The sequence below is a fragment of the Loxodonta africana genome, chromosome 2 (assembly GCF_030014295.1).
Source record: "Loxodonta africana isolate mLoxAfr1 chromosome 2, mLoxAfr1.hap2, whole genome shotgun sequence".
Taxonomy (NCBI): Eukaryota; Metazoa; Chordata; class Mammalia; order Proboscidea; family Elephantidae; genus Loxodonta; species Loxodonta africana.
In genome coordinates, this window is record NC_087343.1 from 173,211,189 (window position 1) to 173,223,198 (window position 12,010).

The window sequence follows — 12,010 nt, forward strand, 5'->3', positions numbered from 1 at the left end:
GTCCCTGGAGGACATCATAGTTGGTAAAGTAGAGGGTCAGTGAAAAAAGAAGAAGACCCTCAACGAGATGGATTGACACAATGGCTGCAACAATGGGCTCAAGCATAGCAAAAATTGTGAGGATGGCGCAGGGCCAGGCAGTGTTTCGTTCTGTTGTGCATAGGGTTGCTATGAGTCAGAACTGACTCAACAGCACCTAACAACAACAGCAACAACTCTCTCTGAACTAGTCCCCTCCCTATCCCCAGTCACTCTCTAGCCTGTTACCCTGTTGTATTTTATCACTACCTGAAGCTTTCTGATTTGTTTGCTTGTTTTTACCTGTCTCTATTAACTAGAATGTAAATTCCATGAGGACAAACATCTGGTCTAACTCGTTCAACATCGTGTCTGCAAAGCCTGTAACAGTGCCTTGCACTCAATAAATACTTGTCAGATGAATGAATAAATGAATAGATTTAATAGTAGTACTCTCCTACTTGAAGGACATTCCTATGGACAAATAAATTCATTTATTCAACCAAGAGATATTAATCAGGTAACTAATATTCACTCATTTATGAATAATTATTGGGAAAATATTATTTGCAAGGTACTGGGGATAAGAGACACCATCCCTACCCCTAAAGGAGCTCATTTTGTCATGGTGGTCAGTGTGGAGAACTGTGGGGAAAGACAAGAGACATTCAAATCATCAAGACCTAAAGACTAATTAGTCAGGGGAGGTGACACAGAGACAGAAGATAAACCCCAGGTTTCAGGCTTCTGCAGAAGAGGAGATAGTTGTTCCCTTCTGTGAGCAGGGACCCCCAACTGAGAAGGTGTGAAGAAGGTCAGATTTAGAAAAGCTGAGCCGTGGAATATCCACGTGGAGTGTCCAGCAAGCAGTTGGGTGTCCAAGCCTGAATCCTGGGAGAAAAATCTGGCTGGAAACACCAATCTGATGGCTCATAGGCAATGAGCAGTGTCTGAAGTCATGAGGATTGGTGAGACTGACTAGATGGAATAGATTGAGGAGAAAAAACCAAAGTGGGACCTTGGGGAAAACCAACTTAAGAAATGGCTAGATATAAACCCTGCAAAAGAGACTAAAAGAGAGAAAACAAAATGATGGGAACCAGCAGAGCATGTTGTTGTGGTAGCTGGAGGAGGAAAGAATGGTCCACAGTGCCTAATACTTTAGAGACACTAGGTTAAATAAGGACTCAAAAGTTATACAGTGAATCAAAGGGTCTAAGCTTAGACACTGTGTTATTTGATTCACTGGTTAGATGTGTCCACGATCATGGTTTAGGAGAGAAACAGTTTAATTAAGAAAGGGTGGAGAAGTCCTCTCTCTGCCTAAGAAACAAAGTCCCTGGGTGGTACAAGTGGTTAACTCACTCAGGCTGCTAATCAAAAGGTTGAAGTTTCAAGTCCACCCAAAGGCTCCTCAGAAGAAAGACCTGATAGTTTACTTCTGAAAAATCAGCCATGGAAGACCCTGTGGAGCACAGCACCACCTTGACGCACATGGGTCGCCATGAATCGTAGCCGACTCAACAGCAGCTGAGGTTCTGTTGGCTGAGAAGCTGAGAATGATGGTCAATTAGATCGGGCAGATGCCCCGGAAGAGCCCGCTTATCCTCCCTCCGGTCTTCTCAGTTCAAGGACTGATCTGCAATAAAAAGTATCCTGGGGCTTCTATCTTTGAGCATTTAGGCTTCCCGCTTCTCAGCATGACCATGTTCACCCCTGCTTTGGCACCCACATCCTATTCCTCTCCGATGCTTAGAACCCCAGTGTTTCGGAGTTGGAATGGAGCCTGGATCTTACCTAATCCAAACCTCCACAATTCGAAGATGAGAAACCGAGACTCAGTGGAGCCTGCTTTGCTAGGTCCTTCCTTCCTCCCCTTTTTTGTGATTGTGGGCTGGCCCCAGGACACTAAGCATGTTAGACTCTATCTTCTAGGCCTGTCTTGTCACAAACAAATTTTTCCCTCAAACTATTGTAGTTGATTTCTGCTTTAAGCTTACTTTCATAAGTCACCATCAAAAGCTATCTCTCCTGGGTCCTAGTCCCTCTTTTCTCACTAGCTGGTATGGAGTAACCGGGCAGACGCAGGCCTTTATACAGAATTATCTCACATTAGTGGATTGGAGGATTGGCCTCACCTCCTGCTTGAAGCCTACAGGCCTCACAACCAGCCAGGCAAAGAAACAGTGTTTGGGGCCTATCATCCTTTTAATGCCTTTGTCACACATTCTGATTCTTCAACAAATATCCATAAGATTGTAGTTAAAATGTATTGAGCACTCATATGTGCCAGGCACTGTGCTTAGAGGTTGTGCATTCTCTCGTTTAATCCTTAAAACAACCCATTCAAATACGTACTGTAACCATACTTGTTTTGTGGGTGAATAAATAGAGAGGTTAAGTAGCTTGTCCAAGATTACATAGCTAATAAGTAGAAGAACCAGAATTGGAACCTATGTCTGGCTGACTCCCGTGCTCAAGTTTTTAGGAATAAAAATTCTTCCTGGTTTAAGACTTAATGGTCTGATTGAGACTGGAGAAACCCCGGAAGACATGGCCACCAGGCTCTCTGTTAACCCAGAACTAAAACTATCCCCGAAGCCAAATCTTCAGTCAAAGATTAGACTGGACTGTAAGACATAAAATGATACTCGTGAGGAGTGTGCTTCTTAGTTCAAGTAGATACGTGAGACTAAGCAGGGAGCTCCTGTCTGGAGGCAAGATGAGAAGGCAGAAAGGGACAGGAGCTGGCTGAATGGACACGGGAAATCTGGGGTGGAAAGGAGGAGTGTGTTGTCACATTATAGGGGGAGCAACTAGGGTCACATAACAATGTGCGTATAAATTTCTGTATGAGAAACTAACTTGAGCTGTAAACTTTCACTTAAAGCACAATAAATAAATAAATATATATATATATATATTAAAAGAGATTTAAAAAAAATTCTTCCTGGTTTAAAATGAAAATTTGTTTTCTCCTCCTTTCCTTCCTTGCCTGCTTCCAGTCCCAGGAGGAGGTCTGTGATTTGCTCCATGCCGCACCTTTCCAGAACATCTTGCCTAGAGTCTACATCAAAGGTAAGAAACCACTAATAGCAACTGAGTGTAGCCAGCCTGTATTTGAACGTCATGCTCAGTTCTTAATCCCAGTAACCTCTGATCTGCATTTAGAAAAGAAGAAGGTTAAAGCTTTGGGCAGCTATTATATATTCACAGAATTGCAGAATTGGAAATGACACTCTAGGCCTTGTTTCTTGTTCCTTCTAGATCATCCTTAGTATGTTGCTGTTTAGCCTTGGTTTAAGCTTCTCAAATGAGAGGGAACTCACCACCCCACAAGATAGACAACTCCATTGCTGGGGAGAGATAATAGAAAACTTTTCCTTATAGAGAGTCATGATCATACTTTCCAGAGCCAAGGAAAACAGTACTGCTCCATCAAGTTTTGGAATACAGATACATCACCAGGTCCTCTGAGCCTCTCTCTTCCCTAGCCCTTCTTACCCCAGTGTGCCCAGAATCTCATATTCTGCTTTGCTGCTTCAATTGCAGAGGGGGAGCGCCTGGAGGTCCGGATGAAACGCCTGGAAGCCAAGTATGCCCCACTTCACCTGGTCCCTCTGATAGAGCGCCTGGGAACCCCTCAGGTATGAGTCTTGTGTCATGGACTTTAGAGGGACTTCAGAGGAAGAGCATTTGGTCTAACCCCCTCATTTCAAGCTGGGGAAACTGAGATGCAGAGAGGGGAAGAGAGTGTCGAGCATCACAAACCGTACTAGTGGCAGGGGCAGGTCTGGAATGAGGTTTGCTGACTCTTAGGCCCGAGTTCTTTCTTCTACACCCTGTGTCATTTTTCCTTCCAAGAAAGAAGGAAGTCACCTCATTTCAACAAGCATCTATTACGCCCCTGCTAGGTATCAAGAATTCTGCTAAGTTTTCTCTCAAAATTAAAACTCCACATGCCCTGTGCACCAGAAGTTCATTTCTGGATATCTTTGCTAGAGAAACACTCAGGAATATGAGATGTTGACTGTAGAACTGTTTGTTAAAGCAAAACCTGGAAACAGCTTAAATGTCTACCAGTAGAGGGGTCGACTAAATAAAATTTGATATAGTCATCTACAGGAGTCCCTGGGTGGCACAAATGGTTGAGCACTTGGCTATGAACCAAAAGGTTGGAGGTTTAAATCTACCCAGAGGTGCCTTGGAAGAAATGCCTGGTGATCTACTTCCAAAAGCTCACAGCCATTGAAAACCCTGTGGAGTGCAGTTCTACTCTGACACATACGGAGTCATCTTGAGCTAGAATTGACTTGCAACTAGTTTGGTTTGGTTTTTTATAATCGTCTAAATGCTGAGTAGCTGCCATGTAATAATTAAATAGAAAAATTGGATCAAGACACATCAATGTGAATAGGTCTCAAAAACATGGTTGAGTGAATTAATAAGCAAGTTGCAAAAACATGGCTGAGTGAATTAATAAGCAAGTTGCACTACCGCTCATACAGTATGATCCCATTTGCATTCTTTAAAAAATGTACATAATAAGACCCTATTATAGGTAAATCTTTTTCTAAAAAACATCTGGGATGATACACACCTAGCTCATAATGGTGGCAACGTCTGAAGAGAGGTAAAGAAGACAGATTGGGGAGAGGGTACCAAGGAAGATTTCAGCTTTATCTGTAAAATGTTTTAAAGGTCAGTGGCTCGTGTGTTCATTCTATAGATAAAATTCATTTTTTAAAAAACTGTACCAGTCACTATGAATGAGATGAGTCAGAGAGGACCTCTGGCGTCAGAGAACTCACAGACTATGAAGGGAGGCAGGAAGGAAGAGAGTTGGAGGAAAGAGGCAACAAAAAGAATGTGCTATCCCCTCAAATTGATTTAAGCAAGCTTCACATTTTGGGAGGTTCAGGGGAAGATTTCAGAAAGGAGAAAAACAGGACAGCATCATGAAACAAGCCAGTGTCACCTGTTCTGCTAGCCAAATGCAACTATTTAAAAAATTTAGGATTCATGGCGGTTTGAACCTACTCCAAGGCACCTCAGAAGAAAGGCCTGGGGATCTACTTCCAAAAGATCACAGCCATTGAAAACCCTATGATGGACACAGTTCTACTCTGACACACATGAGGTCGCCATGAGCCAGAATCTACTCCACGGCAATGGCAATTGGGGATACAGCGATGAAGACCACAGACCAAAAAAATTAGGATTCAAATTCCCCCTTCAGTTCGCATTCAGATGGTCCTCTCTGCTGTTCTCACAGTGATATATAAGCCACAAGGACCCAGATCGGGGGCCAAGAGAAAAAGGCAGCTTCTCCCTACCCAAAGCATGGCAAGCATTCGGAACACATTGCAGAGCCCGTCTTCCTAGATGTCCCACCGATGAGGCCATCCCGTCTGGGCCTTCTGCATGCCGCCAACCTCCTACTGAAAACAGTGACGAGACGCTAAGTGGCGACTGGGCTCTTGGAGTCGCCCCAGAGAGAATTCAGATGCCATGTAGTAAGCACATTTTCTTCTTAACCTTCAGGAGCTGCACTGAAAGGATCGTCTACAATGATTTCCTTTTAGGGAGAAATCCCCCAAGCCAGTGACATGTAAATATGTCTACTCTAGCACTGGTGTCATCCCATAAGAATCTGGCCCTAGCACCCAAAGTTTGGCATGTGTTTCCATTTAGAAGACTGTGAGTTCCTTTCATGTTCGGGTGGACACCATTTCCCTGGGACTGATAGAAATCTCAATTCATGAAATGCTCAGTACTTAATGAACAGAACTGGGCGTTCTGAGAAAGGAAATGCCAGTTTTACAAGTCTCTCATCCCTCGAGAAAGAATCCAAAACTTAGTCATTTTTGTCAGCCAAAGAAAAAATATTAACATTCAAGCTAGCTGGGTTTCAGGGGGCTCATATACTATCGAGGACAGTGACCGAGAATCTCTGCTATATATTTAAAGCCTGGAAGCGTGAACTGAATGACACTATTTGTGTTGGGTTCTCGACGGCAGTGGGTGGTTTTCTAAGACAGATGGCCCCTCCTTACCTTCTCACCTTTGCTTTAGGGGTAAGGTTGACCAGTTGGTCTTATACTATTGTATAAAGCACTTTTTCAAAGCAGAAAAGAAAATGCCAGATAAATGAAAAGAAAATAGACATGGAAAAAAACTCACAGCATAAAAAATATAAATGCCAATGATCATAAGAAAAAAATGCAGACTTGCTAGAAATCAGTGGCACACAAATGAAAAGAATGAGATGTAATGTTTTATCTTTCGAGTTGGCAAAGAACTTAATGAGATTGATGAGGGTATAAGGAACAGGAGTTATAGGTAGATACACAGTGGCCCAGCTGTTTAAAATGAGTTTGCCACTAGGTAGCAAGAGCCTTTGAAGATATTTGTACTTTTGACCTAGTAATTCTACTTTTAAGGATTTAGCCTAAGAAAATAATCAGAGATAGGATCCAAAATTTTCATGTGTAAGGATGTTTGTTTCAGAATTGTACACAATAGTGAAAAGTTATAACCAACTTAAAACACCAACAAGAATAGAGGGCCAAATAAATTATATCAATGACCATTTTATGTAGCCATTAAAAAATCATGAAAATTTAACATTCAAAAAAATTTTTTTAATTCTTGGTATATTAAGAGAAAAAGGCAATATTGGTACTATCCAAATTTTGTTAAATATATATGCATACACATATATACATAAACACAAATCATACAGCAGTATTTTTAGAAAGCTTATCTCTGGGTAATTGGGTTTATGGGAAATTTTTATTTTCTTCCCAGTAACCTTTGCTTTTAATTTCCAAATTTTACCCAATGCCTATGTATTACTTTTATAGCTTATAGAAGAGAAAAAAAAAAAAAAAAACTATGAGAGGAAACACTTTTCAAAGCAAGGAACAAAGCCCCTAACCATTTCCTTTAAGGCTTCTTTGGTTGTCTGTATTGGGTGGGCTCATCAGAGTTCAGGGTCTGTCTGCAGATCTGTAAACTCAGTTGCTAATTTTTCTAGTTGCCCCCAGGATTGTCAGGCTCCAATGATTGATTCAGACTAACCAGACACATGGGAGATTGGTTCATAGACCAGAACTCTCTGTACTGATTTAAGATAAGAATATTTATGACTCGAGAACAAATTAAAAAAAAAAAACAAGTTGCCATCAAGTTGATTTCGACTCATAGCAACCATGTAGGACAGAGTAGAACTGCCCCATAGAGTTTCCAGGGAGTGCCTGGTAGACTCGAACTGCCGACCTTTTGGTTAGCATCCGTAGCTCTTAACTACTACGCCACCAGGGTTTCCCCGGGAACAAATATAGGTCCTTTATTAATTTACTGAAGTCCCTGGATGGTGCAAACCACTTGTGCTTGACTACTAACCAGTAGGTTGATGATTCAAAGGATGACAGCCAAGAAAACACTGTGGAGCACAGTTCTACTCTGTTACACATGGGGTTGCCAGGAGTCAGTGAACACGACAGTAACAGGTTTTATTGATTTACTGAGCATCTTCTCTGTGCCAGGCACTCCCTTCCTGAAGTGAAGAGCCTTTTCAAGGTCCAAATACCAGCAGAGATAGTCGCTTAGGGAGAACAGAAGCATGCACAGAGTTTGGGATGTTTTATAAGAGGTATTTCTAGCTAACTGTGGCAACTTGAGTGCTCCCTCCTCAGCTAACAAGCTCTCACTGCCTATGGAATCAAGATGAGTCACCGTGAATCAGGTTTCCCTCTCTCTGTTTGCAATATGCACTGTCAGACTTCTCCATTTCATATTTTTTTCCTAGACTTCTTTGAGTTTATAGTTGTCATGACAGCTACACTCATGGCCCACATTCATCACAGGCTCCAACACTGGTGGTTCCTGATTTATTTCCCTTCATGAATTAGTTTAGAGAACCTCTCCCTGGAGTCCCTGGGTGGTGCAAAGTGTCTACATGCTCAGCTGCTAACTTAAAAGTTAGAGGTTCAAGTCCAGCCAGAGGTGCCTCTGAAGAAAGGACTGGTGGTCTATTTCTGAAAGGTTGCAGCCTTGAAAACCCTCTGGAACACAGTTCTACTCTGACACACATGAGGTCTCTATGAGTCGGAATCTACGACAACTGGTTCTGGCCCTCTTCCTGAGGATCTCACCTTACAGCTGGCCATCAGGCACCTCTAGGCCACACTGTAAGGGCTCTTTGGGGAACTATCCCTTGAGAGCTGATCCTCTGAGTGCCCCGTGGATCTGTCTGTCTCAGAAGCCAGGCCTCTTTAGCTTTGTCCCTAGATGGGGAGCCTTTACTTTGACCTTAGATGTTCATATCTATCTTACTTTGCAGACGGCTTACAGGACCTTTACTCTAGATGTGGTAACTCATGATGATATGGCGATGCGCTTTGATGTGCTTGTCTAGCATTATTAGCTATGCAGTAATGAGGCTTCAGATGAGAAGCATTTAAATTATTCATAGAGATCATTTGCAGTTGTCAAAGAAGGACTTCTAGCTAGAGGAAACAATTCTGTGAAATCGGTGGTAAGTTTTCAAAGGACAACATATACTCATTGTAGCATATTCCACTTCACAGAAATGTTAAAAATAACAAGTGAATCCCTCTCCTCCTGATTTCCAAGCCCATCGGTTCTCACAACTGACTTTAATCCTTCCATAATGTTTCTGCGCACACACACACCCGCCACATGATTTTGTTTGTGGGGTTGTGATGTTGTTGTTCCTTTAAATAGATCATGCTATACATCTTATTGTGCAACTTGCCCTACCGACTTTACAAGTTTACCCATGGACCTACATTGCCAAGATTCACATCTTAGCTTTTGCCACTCACTGACTGCCTTTCGGAGCTTCAGTCTCTTCGTCAGTAAAATGAGCATGATAATGGTACCTACCTTATGTGAAGAGCCCTGGTGGCACGATGGTTAAGGACTTGGCTGCTAACCAAGAGGTTAGCAGTTCGAATCCACCAGCCGCTCCTTGGAAGCTCTACGGGGGCAGTTCTACTCTGTCGTCATAGGGTCGCTATGAGTTGGAATCAACTCGACGGCAACGGGTATATACCTTGTGGGGTTGATGTGAGAAATATAATGGAGCCAACACCTATCGTATACTTAGGACAGGACCTGGTATATTCCACACACCCAGTGTAAGTATAAGCCAGGAGTAGTAATTGTGCAATAGTAACAGTAGTACTAGAAGCACTTTTATAGCTGTCTATTTCGGGGGCCACCTAGCATTTCATTACGTGAGTAGATCACAATTTTTTTTTTAACCATTCTTCTATTTATGGCCCTTGATTTTACTTACCACAAGACTTCCCTGCCGTTGCACTCAGGCTTATAAAGTCAGTGCCCTGCTCTGGGAAAGATTCTAGTGAAAGAATTCCAGCTGCAGCCAGCTCCAGGGTTTGGGAATCTCGGTTGGAAGGTGAGAGACAGGTCTGAGATATGGATAGAGCCTTACATGCCCTTCCATCCCCAGCAAATCGCCATCGCTCGGGAAGGTGACCTGCTGACCAAGGAGCGGCTGTGCTGCGGCCTGTCCATGTTCGAGGTCATCCTGACACGCATCCGGAGCTACCTGCAGGACCCCATCTGGCGAGGCCCTCCGCCCACCAACGGTGTAATGCACGTGGACGAGTGTGTGGAGTTCCACCGCCTGTGGAGCGCCATGCAGTTCGTCTACTGCATCCCCGTGGGCACCAATGAGTTCACGGCAGAGTGAGTACCCCAGGGAGGGGCCACCCCCAAACTGCTTGTCCCTGAGAGTCATCAGGCTGCCGGAGTTCAGCCAGAAAGGTGGGCAGGGGTGCGTGTTCAACAACTACTTACCAAGCACATGCCATGTGCCAGGGCTGAGCGAATGCAGACAGCCCCTGGCTTCATGGAGAGAGAGGAATGAGTTAGACACCCAGGTACATATAATGAGATTGCCTTGCAGCAAGGGCAGGAGGGGTAACAGATGCCAGAAAAGGGAGATGAGTGGATTATCAGACTAGAATTGAGCCTTGAACAGTGTCTGGGATTCAGATCTGTAGGAGGGAGAAAGGAGTATGCCAGAAAGAGTAACCAATTATTGGAGGCAGAAATGGAGCGTGTGTGGGTATTCTGGTGTGTGCAGGTGTGTGAGTATGTGCACCCGGGGGTAGAGAGCTCTGGAACCCTTGTCTTTCAGAACCTGGAAACTAGGTCTGACTGAGTGGGCACAAGGGGGCCCCGGTAAGGTTTTGTATTATGAACCTCCCTGCCCACGTCATCCCCACAAAACTCCAGGGTTCATAGAACAGAGAAAGACTTCCCCTGGAAAGTCAGGACAGAACTTGCTCATGGTGGCCCCTGGCTCATGAAGCCATCTACTCCTGGAAACCCTGTCCCCAGAAGACAGAAGCAGAGCCCAGTTCTTCCTTCACCACCTAGCTAGATATGGAGTATAAACTGGTAAGCCAGGCAGACAGAGCCTGCCCTGAAGGAGTCAAAAGCTCTAAAGACAAAGCACCAGAGGCCCAGGCCTCAGATGGGGGCTAGAGAAGGAAGTGGTGTTTGAGCTGGACAGAGGAGGAGCAAGCTGTTCCGAGGCTGTTTTCAGAGCAGCTGCTGGTCCAGCACACTCTCAGCCACAGTCGTGGGGATGAGGAAACCTCCCCAGCTTACAGTGGGGGCTCCTTCTTGAGGACGAGAAAACAGCAGAGCGCTGCTGACCCCACCACCACCCACATTCCTGGATTGCTGTGGAGAGTTGGGGACATGCAGGCTGAGCTTTATCAGAGCTGCGAGAACCCCTACCCACCCACCAGCAGCTGCTGCTCATCACCCACTATGCCTCGTCCCCACCCTCTTGACCTTCACTGGCCAGTTGGTGACACGGTTTGAAAATATCCCATCACCTCACAGGTGTTCCTCTGGCCCCTTTTTGGAGCCAAGACAGCTTCTCCTCAGCCTGCCTGAAATAATCAGCCACGTAAATCTCTAGGCCTGTTTTGGGGGCTTTCTTTTTTGTTGTTGCTTACTTGTTTTTTGCAAATTTGTCTCCAAAGCTGATTTTCCCCTACGTCAGGGAAGCAACAGATTGACACCTCTTTGTGGTTAAAAACCAGTTGCCATGGAGTCAACTCTGACACATGGCAGCCCCATGGGTGTCAGAGAATTACTATGCTCCATAGGGTTTTCAACAGCTAATTTTTCGGAAGTAGGTCCCCAAGCTTTTCTTTCCAGATGCCTCTGGGTGGACTCAAACCTCCAACCTTTTGGTTAGCAGCTAAGCTTATTAACATTTTGTACCACCCCAGGGACTCTTTGTGGTTACAAGGGCTTGTAATATAACCATAGTCACTGGAACGAATGAATCCTGCTCACTTTTTCCCTTGTACCCATTTTACCGATTAGGAGACTTGACCCACTCACTGACCCTAGATGAAGGCTTCACCCTCCCTCTCTCTCCTGCCACTCACTCTGCTGCTTCCTCTCCCTGCCCCACCCCCAGGCAGTGTTTCGGAGACGGCTTGAACTGGGCTGGCTGCTCCATCATTGTCCTGCTGGGCCAGCAGCGTCGCTTCGACCTGTTTGACTTCTGTTATCACCTGCTAAAAGTACAGAGGCAAGACGGAAAGGATGAAATCATTAAGAATGTGGTAAGCCAGCTCGTGGCTGAGGCCTGGGAGGTGGCAGGGCCTGACAACCAGGCTTTCATCACAAAAGAATAGGAGGGTGCAGTCTTATGGAGATCACCTCCCCAGACTGCAGGTAGATAACAGAGACACTCAGCACCCAGGGATCTGATTTGGGAAGCCATGAGTCACTTGCTCATAACCCACTGGGATAAATCAGGGCAGGGCTCCAGAGCTGAAACACACCTTCCCTGCCCCAGTCAGACTCTACTGGTGCTGGTTACTCATTCACACAAGCATTCACTGAGCACCAGGAGTGTGGTAGGCACTGGCATGTTGTAAGTACGGTTCTGTGGGTCAGCAAGGCT

The 12,010-nt window shown here is 44.7% G+C and overlaps 1 protein-coding gene across 7 annotated transcripts in view; it reads left to right on the forward strand.

The window, feature by feature from the left end:
• CYFIP2 (cytoplasmic FMR1 interacting protein 2) overlaps positions 1 to 12,010 on the forward strand; it is a 164,366-nt gene that overhangs the window by 139,696 nt on the left and 12,660 nt on the right. For all 7 annotated transcript variants that reach the window (XM_064278789.1, XM_064278786.1, XM_064278799.1 and 4 more), the window contains exons 27-30: positions 3,024 to 3,096; positions 3,571 to 3,665; positions 9,521 to 9,759; positions 11,519 to 11,666. In XM_064278789.1, the coding sequence (XP_064134859.1) occupies positions 3,024 to 3,096; positions 3,571 to 3,665; positions 9,521 to 9,759; positions 11,519 to 11,666 (555 nt within the window). The remainder of the gene's footprint in view (positions 1 to 3,023; positions 3,097 to 3,570; positions 3,666 to 9,520; positions 9,760 to 11,518; positions 11,667 to 12,010) is intronic.